General features: G+C 43.9%; 1 protein-coding gene across 1 annotated transcript in view; it reads right to left on the reverse strand.

The window, feature by feature from the left end:
* Positions 1–18,087, reverse strand: part of LOC115109694 (contactin-1a-like) — a 128,088-nt gene that overhangs the window by 25,368 nt on the left and 84,633 nt on the right. Inside the window, exons 4-16 of the mRNA XM_029634916.2 lie at positions 14,938–15,064; positions 14,501–14,676; positions 13,846–13,941; positions 12,573–12,676; positions 12,167–12,269; positions 10,830–10,929; positions 10,441–10,622; positions 9,993–10,117; positions 8,521–8,638; positions 8,001–8,151; positions 7,185–7,312; positions 2,981–3,153; positions 721–844 (exon numbers count right to left, since the gene is read on the reverse strand). Coding sequence (XP_029490776.1) covers positions 721–844; positions 2,981–3,153; positions 7,185–7,312; positions 8,001–8,151; positions 8,521–8,638; positions 9,993–10,117; positions 10,441–10,622; positions 10,830–10,929; positions 12,167–12,269; positions 12,573–12,676; positions 13,846–13,941; positions 14,501–14,676; positions 14,938–15,064 — 1,707 coding nt within the window. The remainder of the gene's footprint in view (positions 1–720; positions 845–2,980; positions 3,154–7,184; positions 7,313–8,000; positions 8,152–8,520; positions 8,639–9,992; positions 10,118–10,440; positions 10,623–10,829; positions 10,930–12,166; positions 12,270–12,572; positions 12,677–13,845; positions 13,942–14,500; positions 14,677–14,937; positions 15,065–18,087) is intronic.

The raw sequence follows: 18,087 nt of genomic DNA on the forward strand, positions 1-18,087 counted from the left end.
ACGGCAACAGCATACTCCACCACAGGACGTATGTGTGTCTCATAGATATTTTTCAGGTCTTGGACTGCCAAACCTTTTTTCGGACAATGCGTTGACCTGCATGTCCCATCGAAGATCTGACTGTACCCACAAGCCTAGGACCTTGGTGGCTGGAACATTCTCAGATGCAGCGGGGTAGCACAGATAATTAAACTAGTGTGTTTATAAATGACATGGTGTGAGACTGTGACATGTGCCTCCTCTCCAGTGGTTGGCCAGGCTCCAAGACAAAAGGCATATCCTCCTACAGTGGTTTTTCCACTGCTCTGAAAGAGCCACAGAGTTGACAAATCAGCCCATAAAACAGCCATGGTCTCCTAACTCTGGCTATATTTACAACCCCTCACGCGCACGCACACACACACGTACTGTATGCAGTCACACATACACATTTTGCAGGCTAACTTATGACAGCCCCTCTGTGTTAAGAATTGTCATTCAATTTGTTATTTACTTTGTTTTCAGAGAGCAGCCCCTCTTACCTTGTAGAAATTAGATCTGTTTAATGTACTAATATACAGAGCAGATATGGAGACAAACTACAGGTTCCACAGAGAGTGGGAAAATGTTGCGTCAATCATCTCCCACTCTCTGTCTAGCACCCCACTTATACCTACCTCCCACCCTGTCAACTCTAGTGCTGTGTGTGTGTGTGTGTGTGCGCGTGCATGTGTGACGTACCTCTGACCACCAGATTGGCGGATGCGGTGACGTTGTCCACAGGGGTCTGGGCGGTGCAGGTGTAACGTCCAGAATGCTTCAGCTGGGTGTTCTTAATGAGCAGCTCTCCACTGGAACCACCATTCTGAACAGGGACAACAGGACACATCCAGAGATACACTATTACTGGTATTATACTGCAACATAGTTGTCTATTTCATTCTGTGCAGACACACAACCTCTTAGTTCTAGTCATTTCAGTTAGAACAGACACTTAGCTACACTATTTATATATCACAATACAGGTATATTATTCTGGGTTCTATATATATATCACAATACAGGTATATTATTCTGGGTTGATTTATATATCACAATACAGGTACACTATTCTGGGTTCTATTTATGTATCATAATACAGGCATATTATTCTGGGTTCTATTTATATATCACAATATAGGTATATTATTCTGGGTTCTATTTATATATCACAATATAGGTATATTATTCTGGGTTCTATTTATATATCACAATACAGGTATATTATTCTGGGTTCTATTTATATATCACAATACAGGTACACTGTTCTGGGTTCTATTTATATATCACAATATAGGTATATTATTCTGGGTTCTATTTATATATCACAATACAGGTATATTATTCTGGGTTCTTTTTATATATCACAATACAGGTATATTATTCTGGGTTCTATTTATATATCACAATACAGGTATATTATTCTGGGTTCTTTTTATATATCACAATATAGGTATATTATTCTGGGTTCTATTTATATATCACAATACAGGTATATTATTCTGGGTTCTATTTATATATCACAATACAGGTACACTGTTCTGGGTTCTATTTATATATCACAATATAGGTATATTATTCTGGGTTCTATTTATATATCACAATACAGGTATATTATTCTGGGTTCTATTTATATATCACAATACAGGTATATTATTCTGGGTTCTATTTATATATCACAATTTTGTTATGTACATTTGTTGTGTCACTTTTTGATTTATTTGATTTTTTTCAACTTTAGTTTATTTAAAAAATATTTGATCAATTATATTTCTTGAACTGCATTGTTGGTTAAGGGCATGTAAGTAAGCATTTCACGGTAAGGTCCCCTACACCTGTTGTATTCGGCACATGTGACACATAAAATGATATTTGATTGGATTCTGGGTTTTATTTCTGTAGCACGATACAGGCATATTATTCTGAGTTTTATTTGTCCATGTGGGCCATCTTTTTAAAATATTATGGCTGTTGTAAAATGTCTCGTGAGCTCCAGCTAGACAAAAAAAATGTCCCCTTCCCATCTTCCAATTAACCATTAACATAGTATCTATTGTTACAAGGCTACAACTTTCCAAATCCTGAGGGATATAGTCCCGCTTGCCAGACTCCCGTCACTACATAGGCTTTGGAAGAAACTCGGTGGGATACAGAGATCTGAACATCCAATCAGGAGAACTACAGGGAGCTGTACCAGAGGGCTATCCGCCCTTCTGCCTTGTTCGCCGAATATAACATGGTGCTTCTTTAGTATTCTCAACGGGAAACTGTAATAGACAAAATACTTGACCACAGAAGCCTGCAGAATATCTACAGTAGCCATTCACAGTTTGTTATGTGAACTGCACTCTCACAGCACGAAGCAAACCAAGGTCAAAGAAGCACTCCTTACGTCACTGACCCTTTATCCAGGCGAGTCAGTTAGGAACAAATGCTCATTTACAATGACAGCCATATTTTCTGTTTATGAAATACTCCCATTGAGAATATAAAGGCGGCATTACATTAACTGACTTACTATAATATGAGTCATATGATTCTGATTGGCAAATACAATTCAACTGGAGCCTGCTGTAGTTTTAGGAGAGGGGAAATAAGCCTTGTACACAGCTATGCAAGGTCATCAATCCTTATATGGAGACATTCCTGTGGAAGGACAGATGAGGAACGCTAGCTGCTGCTTACTGCTAAGGCTGCACGGACAGAGAGTGGCTCACATCATTGATGAGGAAACTGCAGTTAAACTGATACAGGCCACCAGCAGTTAGCGGTCCATGGGTCTTTCAGTAACCAATGCTAAATGGGTATTACAGTACAGCGGTGTTACAGTGTTACAGAGATACGATTTATACCAGAGTATTACACAGTTACACCAGAGTAATACTAACTTAATATCTCAGCCATACCCGGGATCTGAACTGTCAACCCAATGTTTTCTGGACCTGCCTTACTAATCTCTTACCAGGTTGCGTTCATAGTGGGATCCCTCCCGGTCGAAGTCGATGGAGTGGGCGTCCAGGGTCCAGACGAATGTGATGTCCAGCGTGGAGTCATGTGACGCGGCACACTGCATGTGGGTACTCTCCCCCACCATCACGTCTGCATTGGAAGGAGCCAAGGTGATCTTAGTGGCCTCTGGGGAAAAGAAAATTAAAGGGGTAAGTAGTCAAGTTTGCAGTATTGTGCTGAGCTTCGCTGACCACAAAGTGCTGACTACAATGTGGAAAGATCAGCAATGGATGTACTCTACAGTACAATTATCCGCCAAAGTTCCACTTTAGTTTAATATTCAAGCCTTAGGGAAATATGTGCAATTTGTCCGACAGTGTAAAAATGCATTGATGTGAACTGGGTGGAGTTAAGTGGTAGTGAGCATCTCTGACCAGTAGAGGACAGTGAAGGGTAAGATATGGATCACAGTGGACTCTTCAGGTCTACATCTAACATGCTGACGACACCGCCCGCGTGCTCCGTCGCAGACATGTCGATGTGATCAGGACATGCAGGTTGAAATGTCAAAACGAACTCTGAACCAACTATATTAATTTGGGGACAGGTCGAAAAGCATGAAACCTTCATGGACATTTAGCTAGCTAGCTTGCAGTTGTTAGCTACTTTGTTCTGGGATATAAACATTGGGTTGTTATTTTACCTGAAATGCACAAGTTCCTTTTTTCCCCCTGTATCTTTGCAGAATTTTGTTCCATTTTGAGTCACACAAAATCACGTGTTTTCTACTCCAACAACTAATACACAGACAAAAGGGGAAACCTAGTTAGTTTCTAGTAATCTCTCTTCTTTAAGTATTCTTAATGTATTGCAATGTATTGTATTGTATTGTATATGGCGGTTTTAAGCCTGACCCAAAGTAAACTGCCTGTTGCTCAGGCCCTGAAGCCAGGATATGCATATAATTGGTACCATTGGAAAGAAGACACTTTGACGTTTGTAGAAATGTTAAAATAATGTAGGAGAATGTAACACAATAGATATGGTAGGAAAATATCAAAAGAAAAACCAATTTGAGGGCCCATGCTCTTCCAATGGAATGTATAGGGAAATAATAAAATCTAGCTCCCAGTATGCAATTCCTATGGCTTCCGCTGGGTGTCAGTAGTCTTTGTTCAAGGTTTCAGGCTTGCTTCTTCCAAAACTAGCAAGAAATATGAGTTTTACTACAGGGACACAGACTTGTAAATTCGTGTATGCGCGCATGATGAAGAGGACACGCACCTGCTAATATCGTATTGAACATACTTCTTTCCATATGAAATATTATAGTTGAATTACATTTTAGGGTATCTGAGGTTTGGATAGCAACGTATTTTGACTTGTTGAAACAAAGTTTAGGGGTAGATCTTCGGATTCCTATCTTGGCATGTTGAAGGAGTGGATTACTCAAATTGATGGCGCCAACTAAACTGACATTTTGGAATATAAAGAAGGATTTTATCTAACAAAACGGCACTACATGATATAACTGGGACCCTTTGGATAACAAATCAGAGGAACATTTTCAAAAAGTAAGTGAATATTTAATCGCTATTTGTGAATTTATGAAACCTGTGCCGGTGGAAAAATATTTTGATGTGCCTTCCTCAAACAATCGAATGCTTTCGCTGTAAAGCCTACTGTACATCGAACAGTGCCGTTAGATTAACAAGAATTTAAGCTTTTAACCGATATAAGACACTTCTATGTACCAGATGTTTAATAACCATCATTTTTTTGATTATTTATTTGAATTGCGCGCCCTCCAGTTTCACCGGAAGTTGTCCTGCTAGCGGGACGCGTAGCCTTGAGAAGTTTGTTGCATTACCAGCAACAACTGGACTGGAGTGTGGACCTCAGTTCATCTTTCAATCACCCATGTGGGTATATGCTCCTAACAACCAATGAGGGACATGGGAGAGGCAGGTCTGGCAGGACTGGCAGCGTCAAAAATAGAACCAAGTTCTCGTTGATGCGCGCGAGCAGTTTGGATGAAATTATTGAATAACATGAATGTGCACATTTATTTTACAATGCTCGAACACGGTTCGATGTGGTCAGCATGTAAGAATGCTTGTGAGTTATTCCTTATTGGGGTTCCAATCAAAAACGCATAAAAAAAAATATTAAAAAATAAATAAAATTACCCACTTTTCGTGGTATCCAATTGTTAGTAATTACTATCTTGTCTCATCGCTACAACTCCCATAAAGGCTCGGGAAAGAAGGTCCAAAACACAACCCAACCAAGCCACACTGCTTCTTAACACAGCGCGCATCCAACCCGGAAGCCAGCTGCACCAATGTGTAGGAGGAAACACCGTGCACCTGGCGACCTTGGTTAGCGTGCACTGCGCCAGGCCCGCCACAGGAGTCAATGGTGCGCGATGAGACAAGGATAACCGGCCAAACCCTCCCTAACCACACTAGGCCCAAGCCTGGGCGCGAACCCAGTGTCTCTGGGTGGCAAATGCCCTAGACCACTGCGCCACCTGGGAGGCCCAAAAACACATATTTTGACCAATGGGAAATGTTAATTGTGTAGATACTCCTCCAAGAAAACCAATGATCCAAACCAAAATCCAAACGTCTCTATCATGAGCCGTTCAAATGCTATTTGAGTTTTTACCCGCGTAGGATGGCCAAGATTAGGGTGACTAAATCAAAGGAGGTCAGCAGATAGATATCGATTTTGAGACATGTAGTATTTTCATATTAGCATACGCTTTTCACGTTAATGCGAAATTCCTGTTGTTTTTCAGACATCTCTCCCCGAAAAAAAAAACAAGCGCATCTCTGTGAAATGTCAACGGAGCGTTACTGCAAGCTTTTTATTTTCAAAGCCTTTCACATTGAATTCACCTCGAGTCACGCGGAAACAACTTTGCAGATGACCCCCACATCACGGAGAATCCTCAAAAGTCGCTGTGAGAAGCGGCACCGCTCGGTGCTTATTATAGGATGTATTAGGTTACGAAATCTGACCTTTTAGATATAATGTTAATTATATGTTAGAGAAAGACCCCACTGAATGATTCAGAACATGAAGAATCATATTTTGTATTGATAAATGTATTATATAATATCAGGAAGTGACATTTCATCACCAAAGCGTGTTGTCGTCCACTCTGGGCAGAGTTGGTGGACACCCTATTCCTTATGATAATATACTGAACAAAAATATAAACAATTTCAAAGATTTTACTGAGTTACGAGGAAAATCAGTCAATTGAAATAAATTAATTAGGCCCTAATCTATGGATTTCACATGACTGGGATTACAGATGCATCTGTTGGTCACAGATATCAAAAAAGAAAAAAAAGTGGGCCTCACAATGGACCTCATGATCTCGTCACAGTATTTTTGTGAATTCAAATTGCCATCGATAAAATGCAATTGTGCTCGTTGTCCGTAGTTTATGCCTGCCCATACCATAACTCCACTGTCACCATGGGGCACTCACAACGTTGACATCAACAAACCGCTCGCCCACACAACGCCATACATGTGGTCTGCGGTTGTGAGGCCGGTTGGACGTACTGCCAAATTCTCTAAAACAACGTTTGAGATGTCTTATGGTAGAGAAATGGACATTCAATTCTCTGGCAACAGCTCTGGTGGACATTCCTGCAGTCAGCATGTCAATTCAACACTCCCTCAACTTGAGCATCTGTGGCACTGTGTTGTGTGACAAGACTGCACATGTTAGAGTGGCCTTTTATTGTCCCCGGCACAAGGTGCACCTGTGTAATGATCATGCTGTTCAATCAGCTTCTTGGTGCCACAACTGTCAAGTGGACGGATCATTTTGTCAAAGAAGAAATGCTGACTATAAGGGATGTAAACAAATTTGTGCACAACATTTGAGAGCTTTTTGTGCGTGTGGAACATTTCTAGGATCTTCTATTTCAGGTCATGAAACATGGGACCAACAATGTTGCGTTAAAATATTTGTTCAGTGTTCAATTCCCATAACATGTACTCAACAATAATAATTGACAAGCCGTACAGTTAGCAGAAGCTCACAACATACTGTACATGCTTGTAATTGGAAAATCTTACATAACAAATGCACGCTATAATATCCCATGTGCTACCTACTGCCATTGTGCAAGGCTCGTGTGTGTGTGTGTGTGTGTGCTCGTGCGTGAGTGCATTGTGTGTTTGTAGCTTGCCTGTGATGGAGAGGGAGCCTGTGCTGTTGGCCTGGCCCCGATTGTTCTCAGCAAAGCAGGTGTAACGCCCCTCGTCTGCTTCGGTCACATTCAGAATTTCCAGACTACCATCCTCCCAGATTAACACCCTGATGATAACACACAATATGTGAGTGTTACAAAACACAGATACAGCTACTTCATTGCAAGAGATCGGATACTGATGATCACAACATCCTCAGCGTGTACAAAATACATAGACAAGGGCAATACACATATGACAAGAGCAAACCCTGTAAGGCAACATTCTATTCAGCACTCATTCACACGGACAGGAAAACCCCTCCAGAACCGACATGGTAGGCAGGCAGTCATCTCTGTTATTAAATAATTCCTCCATAGTGAGTTAGTGGTAGTTGGTTGAGAGTGATTTTGGTAGTTTGAGAGAGGCAGAGATTATTCGGCTATAGTGATTTGGGTAGTTTGAGAGAGGCAGAGATTATTCGGCTATAGTGATTTGGGTAGTTTGAGAGAGGCAGAGATTATTCGGCTATAGTGATTTTGGTAGTTTGAGAGAGACAGAGATTATTCGGCTATAGTGATTTTGGTAGTTTGAGAGAGCCAGAGATTATTCGGCTATAGTGATTTGGGTAGTTTGAGAGAGACAGAGATTATTTGGCTATGGTGACTTCGGTAGTTTGAGAGAGACAGAGATCATTCAGCTATAGTGATTTGGGTATTTTGTTTCAGAGTGATTATGGCACAGGAAGCCCCAGTGTCCCTGTGGTGAGTGGTGGGTCTTTGTGAAGGCAGATTAGCCCAACCCCAGATGCTGACCTGGTAGAGTTGAAGAGCAGTTCAGTGCCCTTGCTCCAGGAGAACGAGGGTTTGGGAGCTGCTTTAGGTTTACACTCTATGACCACTCTGCCGTTCTTAGCTCCCAGAATCCTCCACTTCACAGGGTTGTGCTCAAACGTAGGGGCGCATGCTGCATAGGGCCACAGAGAAAAAAGATTTGAGTCATTACACTAGGGTTTATTCAATTAAACTGTTTGTTTCAAAAGAAAAAAGTGTTGAAAAACATCTCAGAGAGAAGCATGGGGGTGTGTGTGTTAGCAATTGACTTCTGTTCATGCCACATTACCATAATTAGGACGTGTTTTGGATCAAGTCACCTCTGAAAAGGGCATGCTGTCGGTTTATTGGACTATGTTATTTGTTTATATGTGTAACGTAGCCTCGATGAAAACTGACAAGGCAACTTCATGTTTTAATTTAGTCCAAATTGGTCAGCTAGTGCGGTGACCTTTAATCTTTGGACTGAGCCAATTACAATGAATCTGAGCTTTTGACTCACCAATCACTCGCAGCTCTGCGTTAGCATAGATGACTCCATGGCGATTCTCTGCTATACACTGGTACATCCCAGAGTCCTTAAACGTCAGACCACTGAACCTCAAATCACGCTTATCGTACTGCAGAAAATGAATAAAGAAATATGGCACAATTATATCCTTCAGCATTTCAATATATCCTAAAATGTAATTTTACAATAAAGCACTTGGGATGTTTCAACATCAACATTGAGATTTCATCACAGTAAATAATAATGACGCTTTACTGACAACATCTAGATTTCACTTTTGTGAAAACCTCAATGTTGACGTTGAAAACATCAAAATGCTTTTGAAATCTAGGAATAACGTGTGCCAATTGATGCAGTGTTGAATTAAATAGCATCCCATTAGCATTAAAATGCCTTTATTTGACTCCTTTCCCCTCCTCTCCTCTCCTCTCTTCTCCTCTCCTCTCCTCTCCTTTCCCCTCCCCTCCCCTCCCCTCCCCTCCTCTCCTCTCTCTCTCTCCTCTCCTCTCCTCTCCCCTCCCTCCCCCCCTCCTCCTCTCCTCTCCTCTCCCTCCCCTCCCCTCCCCTCCCTCCTCTCCTCTCCTCTCTCTCTCTCTCCTCTCTCTCCTCCCTCCCTCCCCTCCTCTCCTCTCCTCTCCTCTCCTCTCCCTCCCCTCCCCTCCCCTCCCCTCCCCTCCTCTCCTCTCCTCTCCTCTCCTCTCCTCTCCCTCTCCTCCCCTCCCCTCCCCTCCCCTCCCCTCCTCTCCTCTCCCCTCCCCTCCCCTCCCCTCCCCTCCTCTCCTCTCCTCTCTCTCTCTCTCCTCTCCTCTCCTCTCCTCTCCCCTCCCCTCCCCTCCCCTCCCCTCCCCTCCTCTCCTCTCCTCTCCTCTCCTCTCCGGCACCCTCTCAGAAACAACAAGAGGTACCTTCTCCTGGATCTTGACTGTGCCTTGTGTTCAGACTATTCAGAGTGCCCATGCTAGCGGCCCGGTCACAACAGTGCCACCCTGATGCTTGGCTGCTGAGAGGGTAGTGTTTTTCTAACTAAGGGACCTGCTGGAACACTACAGGGATTTTCACACAACTCAACCGAGCCGAGCCAAATCATGCTGTACTGAGCAGGCCTGGTTATGCATCCACCATAGCTGATGGAGCATTATTTAAAAGTATACACATTTTTTTATTTTATTTAACCTTTATTTAACTAGGCAAGTCAACAAATTCTTATTTGCAATAACGGCCTACCTCGGCCAAACCCGGATGACGCTGGGCCAATTGTGCGCCGCCCTAGCACTATTGCCTGATTCACATTGCCAACCCCAACCACACTGTGCTGGCTCAGATTTTTTGTCTTCATATGGTATTTTCCATTACGGTACCAGCAACTATGGTGGGTGATTAACCAGACCAGCTCAGCACAGCTCTGCTTGGCTCTGTTCGGCTCAGCTCAGCAGTGTGAAAAGGGTATGTGAAAGTTCTCTTACGGCATAGCTGTTCTTGAGCCATTGTACGTGGGGTTTGGGCTTGCCGCTAGCCACACAGGACATGGTGTAGTCACTACTGATGTCCTTCTCTGTACTGTTGATGGACTCGGTCCACTCCGGGAATGCTGGAACAGAGTGAGATTGAGGAAAACAGACAGTGTGAGGCCCAAATCCCATCTTGAGATCAACGCTCAACATCAATGCATGATCTATGTGAGAATTGTGCATTTATCCAGAGCAATTTACAGGAGCACATCAACAGATCGTTCACCTAGTCAGCTCATGGATTCAAACCAGCAACCTTTTGGTTGTTGGCCGACTGCTCTTAATCACCAGGCCATCTGCACAACTCAAATGAGGCCTGAAAAGGTGTTAAATCATAACAATTTGCAAGTCAATGATTTGTAACTACCAAGCTGGAGAATATATACCTTATTAGTAGCCCTACCTTCTACAGAGACGTGTGCCCTGTGCCAGTCCTTTCCTTTAGAGTTGAGGGCCTCACACTCGTATGTCCCCTCGTCCTCATACTGCACGTTGTACAGGTGGAGGTGGGCCCCCGCCATGCTGACGTCGTGATTGGACGGCAGCTCTCCGTTCATCTTCTTCCAGCGGATCTGAGGGATGGGGCTGTGGAGAGTGAGGGATGGGAAGTGAGAACAATGGAGAGGAGAGGAGCTTAGACCTATAATCCCATAGCCTTGTCATTAGAATCTATACGTACAGCCGTATTACAATAAACTACTTCATACTCTCAAGTCTGAGCTAGGATAGCTAGTATAAGTGATTCTCTAATATATGTACTTGTAGCAATGCACGGGCTTAATCCATACTTACTTTCCCAGGGCGAAGCATTCCATTGTGACATTCTGTCCCACCAGTGCGTAAGTGTCTGGGAACTTGACTTTGATGTCAGCGGGGTATTTCCTGATTGGACCTGGTTGGTGGAGAAACAGGAAATAGAAACAACTGGATGTGAGTCACCTGTTTATTCATAACAACCCCCGAGGAGGCAGAACAACTTAGACCAGCAACAAGATGTTGTGTTAGTTAACACTGTGTACGGAAAATATACGGTTGGAGGCGCTTTCTTGTAAACGGTTGTGTCAGGTAGGATACGTTAGCTATGCTGTAGCACACACACACACACACACACACACACACACACACACACACACACACACACACACACACACACACACACACACTGTTTCCAGCTCAGTCTGCCCTTCAGGATGAGTGTCCAATACAGTGCTAAATATGGGCCATAACACAGCCGGAGGCCCGTGTTGTGTTGTAGTAACGGAGTCATAATGAAACATGTGCATGACAAAGCCATGAAGTGTTACCGGGTAAACTGTCCTCCCCTACAACCTTTTCAACTAGAACACGACACGCTCCCATGCTCCCTATTACGTTTGTGCTATAGACAACTCCTTGGGTAATCGTCATGCATGTAATCGCCAAATAGGACACGACCACAGGCGTTGCCAAGAGAGTACAAACATATCTGGGACCAGGCTAAGAACATGCTAGTTTGTGTTTTTAAATCTGCTAGGTTGGTACTAGGTAACGTGAGCATAAACTCGGCAAACAAACAAGGAAGACCAACTGAGAGTACATCACCAACAAGTAATCGTTTATGAACTCTTGAGGAAAGCGAGGCCTCCTCTTCATCTTCTACCTAAATCATTTCTCTAATCAAGCCTTTCCCACAACCATAACAACACAGACACAAGGCTCTCTCTCAACACTTCAACTGTGATCTCAAACTCCAACTCCAGAGATGGTGACTGCCTGGGTTCTCGCCTGTTACCGACCTCTCTTTAACAATGTTCATATGTGGTTCGCTGGTCACAAGCTGGACCAACTCTACTGCCCTAAGCAAACTACAAACAGTAGGCAATTGTGTGATATCTAACACCTTGATAATGATCTCACATACTGTAGGGTAATATGGTGCCCATCTGCACTGAACAGATTCATATCTTCCAAACCCAAAAAAGTAGGGCAATTGTGTGATTACGGAAATCCTCTGGGTAACGACAACTTTTCTTATAGGCCATGGTGCGTGCATACTATTAGATACGATGGGACAGGAATCTTTGCTGAATAGATTCCTCTACCTCAACATACAGGACAGTTAAAAGAGGAACTGAAAAACAGGAACCAACGTTCAGTCAGGGGGACGAGGGGGATGAACTTGCTGAAGACGCTCTTGGCGATGGAGGCACTGGAGACGAAGCAGGAGTAGTTGCCACTGTCTGATAAATCCACCTGGTGAGAGACGTGAACAATTCAGGTAAACACATTTGATCTTATATCCTGTATTACGTAGCCCATGTTTTGTCACCGCGTGTTTTTATGCAAACATTTGTATGCTGTAAATTCAGCCTTTCTTCAGTTTATATAAAACTGTGAGCGTCGCTCAATAAAGTTTAAACGCCGTGTCAGAAATGGCACCCTATTCCCATGATAGTGCACTACCTTTGACCAGATAGGGTGTAAAAAAAAAAGCATGGTAGGGTGAAATGATAGGGTGGCATTGTAGTCCAGTCGAAGACACATTCTGAAATCCACCTTTGAGATGTAGAGGTTCCCTGTAGTCTGGGAGACAAAGCGACGTTTATCCAGCGTGATGAAGATAGGGAACTCGTTCAGAATCCAGCGGAATGACAGCTCGTCTATGGAGAAAAGATACACAACCCTCAACCTGGTGATTAAGCCTGAATCTGTCAGTCAAAGACAGAGGAGGTGGGGGAGCGGCGGAGTGCCAAGATGGAGCCGAGCCGGGAGAAAGGCTATTTTATTCTTATACTTACACTATTTTCAAACCACACTATCATGCTGACCCAAACCACACTATCATGCTGACCCAAACCACACTATCATGCTGACCCAAACCACACTATCATGCTGACCCAAACGGTACTTTAAAATGAAAGGTAACAACGAAAGCATTTGATGCTTTAAATATCAAACTGTCATCATGACGCTATGAAAAGAGTTGAAAAGGACAAGTATCACTGAGGAACTGTAAATCAGTAGCCGCGGCAGCAGCTGAAATACATGTATGTTTTCCGTCATTTCACACAATGATTTTGGTGTATAATTTGCATAAGAATGACTATGCATATCTGCTGTGCAGAACTCTAGTGGAGCTCCTGGTTGATACCAAATAGGTTTGTTTAACGAAGATCAATAATTAAGAAATATACAAATAAAGGAAACCAAAATTGGGCCAAGAAACACGCCCGACTCAGATATTAAAACCTAAACAGATTAGTGTAAAGTACCTTTGATGAAGAATACAAAGCTACTGTATGAAATTACATTTTTTTAAAGCATTCAAAACAGCTTATTTTGCCTCACACATCCCTACACTGAGACTATAAGGGTAAAACTCAGCTCAGGGCTACAGTGTGAGGATATAGCCTACAATGTGTCAGAACAGAAGCAGCCTCATGTAGCAGTACTGCCAGTCACCAGCAGGGGGCACACTTTCATTGATTTTCACTGTTATGACTATCTGGGTTAATTGCCTGAGTCATAACATACTGTTGGATTTAATACTGGAATAGAGACACATGTAATATGTGCAATGCTACAGACCATAGTGTTAACCTAGCACCCTAGCATTCATCCCCAGCCATCACACTTTGTCTTAAGATGTCTCGACACATCTTGAGACATTAAGTCAAGACGTCTTGAGACACTTTAAGATATAGATACTTTTCAAGACATTTTAAGACCTTTTAATGACACATTTTGAAGACATGTCTTAAGGGAAAAGCTGTTGAAATAGCCTAGCGTCTGAGAATTTGCTGCAGCTGTTAGCCTAGCTAGCACTCACGTGGGTAGTGTGGAGGAGGAGCGCAGAGCAGGACTGCCCCCTGGCCCTCCTTCACGTGCACCGCCTCTCTTTCCTCAGACGAGAAGAAGTCCAGGTCTGGAGGAGAGAGAGGGGGGGGGGGGGGGGGGGAGTGATGGGGAGAGGGGAGGAGGTGAGAGAAGAGGAAGACCGAGAGTTCAGATTCATTAACGCGCCTGGAGAATCCACTGGAGATGCTCTCCCTCACCTCATTTAAGTAATAACACTTATCCTCCTATACCCTTAAACCCTGTAACCTCCTTGCTCAAAGCCATTTTAAAACCAGAACCTGCATTAGTTTAGCTAGCAGGCTTATAATTTGCAACTGTCATGTTTCAAAGGGAGGGAACTAACTATTAATTGGGCAGAAGTGATTCCGTCTCGTGCCACACTCTATACCATTCCAATGTCATTTCCAAAGTTGTTATGATGTGGCGCTGCTGCCTCCCTCCCGAGTCCCTATCACAGCTCTACTAACATAGGCATGAAAGTGTAGTCCTTCCTGCCTATGACAATGTGTCACGCAAAAAAAAACTAACGGTGGACCCGATCCCGCCCCAGTGTCCCCGATCCCGCCCCAGTGTCCCCGATCCCGCCCCAGTGTCCCCGATCCCGCCCCAGTGTCCCATCCACTCACATCCAAACCGGACGCCAGCCTCTCGGCTGACCACAGTGCCGTAGTCGTTGGTGGCCACACAGGAGTAGTTCCCAACGTGTTTGTTCTTGATGGGGTTAGAGATGACCAGGTCGCCCCCGACCAGAGTGTAATGGTTATCACCATCCAGGTCTATGCTCCGGCTGTTCAACCTCCACCTGAAGAAGGAGAAGATCACGTTCATTCTAAAACACACATCACAATGCATTTCTCCACATTTCAAGATTTGCAATGGCGAATGAGGCCTGGATGTTTTAAAGTCATTTAAAGCCATGTATTAGGACCTCCAGACTTGGCCCTGTGCAGGACATCATGCTGGGGAGAGACAGAGAGATAGGGGGGGGGTGGGGGGACATACAGCACACACAGCGTGTGGTATTTAAGGGGGTGAGCAGAGAGGAGAGCAGAACATATGTTACTGGTATGTGGCAGGTGGGTTGGCTCGTGCTCGACAGCTCATGGAGATTTTGGCCTCAGGCGACTCCTCAGGGTAGATGGTTTCGACCGGCTGATCCTCAAACACCGGCCCGTAACCTGTAGCATCGTCTGAGAGGAAAGAGACACACACAGACAAATATGGCGAATGAGGAACTAGTCGGTCAGATCGGGAACAATCCTGTCCATCTGTCTGTTTCAGTTCCGTTTCTTTCGCTTCGTGCCTAACGACTGAGACACAGGTCTCGGGATAAGACGTGTGAATGAGTGATGTGAATTTGAGTTTATTTTTGTTCACGAAGAAACTATTTGTTATTGATTAACTGCACTCTTGCAGTGCATGAACAACATGGTGTAACGTCTTTCTACTCCCAGCAACTTGGCTCCTACCGCACCCTTGGTATTTCTTAGTACTGCAGTATCTGCCGATGTCAGGTGGCTAACCTACTATACACAGAACCATCTCCCATTGGTTCAATTATTGTCGGAAGCGAATACCAAATCTTAAATTGGAAGCGAACATTTCACCCAAAACCCTTTCAGATGCCCCCATCATCCTCAGAGTTGCCAAGACAAGCAGTCGGCGGGCTAAACACAGAGAGAGATCTCTTTGATGGAAATGCCTTGCGTCATTCGACCTGCCTTTAAACCGGTGTCGACACACATTGACAACGAGATCTCGTGCGTGCGCAAGCACACACACGAACTCACGTACACACACACGATCAAAACATACGCGCCACGCACGCACACAAACACACTTGGATAATTAGATCCAATTAGTCATTAAAAAACACACGCATCACAGAGCTCCCATGAATAAGACAGAGACACAATGCAAGACAAGGCAATGAATAACCAATGAGGCAAAATGTTCCTGAGATGCTGATTATTCTCTCAGATCGTGACTGTCCATTCAGGTGTGTCTGTGTGTGATCTCGCTCTCTGAGCATATCTGTCACCTCTATGCCACTGAGGAGCACGCGCGCGCACACACACACACACACACACACACACACACACACACACACACACACACACACACACACACACACACACACACACACACACACACACACACACACACACACACACACACACACACACACACACACACACACACACACACACACACACACACACCACACACACACACACACACACCCTGCACTTATCTCATCTGTCTACATAGGAAAGCAATGCCTCTAAAAGATTCCCTGAAAATTAATTCCCCTAGAAAATAAGAATTACACACGAACTGTCACCTTTACAAACCCAAGACAAAGGGTTCATAGTCTCACAATATCCTGACAGAAACAAAAGACCGGGTGGTTTGAGCTGAAAGCTGTGGTATATCAGACAGTAGACCACGGATATGACAAAAAAAAACGAATTGTTTACCGCTTTAATTACGTTGGTAACCAGTTCATAATCGCAATAAGGTACTAAGGGTTTGTGGCATATGGTCAATATACCACTGCTAAGGGCTGTATCCAGGCACTCCGAGTTGCTTCGCGCATAATAACCTAACAGCGGTATATTGGCCATATACCACAAACCCCTGAGGTGCCTTATTGCTATTATAGTCTTCATTCTCAGTGAGAGAGATAGAGAGAGAGAGACAATGAGAGAGAGAGAGAGAGAGAGAGAGAGAGAGAGATATAGAGAGAGAGATATAGAGAGAGAGAGATATAGAGAGAGAGACAATGAGGGAGAGCGAGAGAGAGATATAGAGAGATAGACAATGAGGGAGAGAGAGATATATATATAGAGAGAGAGAGATAGAGAGAGATAGACAATGAGGGAGAGAGAGAGATATAGAGAGAGACAATGAGGGAGAGAGAGAGATATAGAGAGAGAGACAATGAGGGAGAGAGAGAGATATATATAGAGAGAGAGATATAGAGAGAGAGACAATGAGGGAGAGCGAGAGAGAGAGAGAGAGATATAGAGAGAGAGACAATGAGGGAGAGAGAGGGAGAGAGAGAGATATAGAGAGAGAGACAATGAGGGAGAGCGAGAGAGAGAGAGAGAGAGAGAGATAGAGAGATAGACAATGAGGGAGAGAGAGAGATATAGAGAGAGACAATGAGGGAGAGAGAGAGATATAGAGAGAGAGACAATGAGGGAGAGAGAGGGAGACAGAGAGAGATATATATATATAGAGAGAGATAGATATAGAGAGAGAGACAATGAGGGAGAGCGAGAGAGAGAGAGAGAGATATAGAGAGAGAGACAATGAGGGAGAGAGAGAGATATAGAGAGAGAGACAATGAGGGAGACAGAGAGAGAGAGATATAGAGAGAGAGACAATGAGGGAGAGCGAGAGAGAGAGAGACAGAGAATGAGAGCGAGAGGACTTGGGACTTCAGAAAATGTGATTTTATCAGATACTTCAGAAAATGTAACGAAAACAATTGCAATGGACAGGATTGACGCTCACACACTCCAACACAAGGACCACGTGTAAGTGCTTGACACTGTTATAGCTTGATGGCCTAGTTCCAACCATTTGGAATGACTGCTGCTTGAGAGAAAGAGAGAGAGAGAGAGAGAGTGAGAGAGAGAGAGAATTACACATGCTCTGCCATAAATAGGGCACGGAGGCACGTTAAGTGAGAAACAGTGTTCATGGAAGAAGAGAGGAGAAGAGGAGAAGAGCAGTGACCGTATGGAAGAGAGTTGAAATGGACACACAGGCCTGTCTGGCCCAGTGAAAGGAATGCTGGCCATCGTAAGGTCGTGTGTTGTGTGTGTGTGTGTGTGTGTGTGTGTGTGTGTGTGTGTGTGTGTGTTGTATTCACCACTTCTTGACTGTACCATGTGAAGTGACAGATGGTAGAGAGGAGTGTTGAACATACCCCATAAAGCCCACAGCCTGCAGATACCAGGGACCTTGATGCTCTCACATCTGCATTAATGCTCTCTCTCTCTCTTCCCCTCTCAGATGAAGGTCTCTCTCCTCTCTCACTAGCTCTCATTGCTTCTTGATGCCTCTTTCTCTCCCTCAACCGTCTCGCTGCTCTGCCTCTATCGCTCTCTCAATGAAGAAACATCAATCGTCTCTTTCTTTCTCCCTCTTTCCCTGGCTCAAACACAGACTGTTTCTCTCGGTCTCCATCTCTCTCATCTCT

This window comes from Oncorhynchus nerka, linkage group LG25, assembly GCF_034236695.1.
Source record: "Oncorhynchus nerka isolate Pitt River linkage group LG25, Oner_Uvic_2.0, whole genome shotgun sequence".
Taxonomy (NCBI): domain Eukaryota; kingdom Metazoa; phylum Chordata; class Actinopteri; order Salmoniformes; family Salmonidae; genus Oncorhynchus; species Oncorhynchus nerka.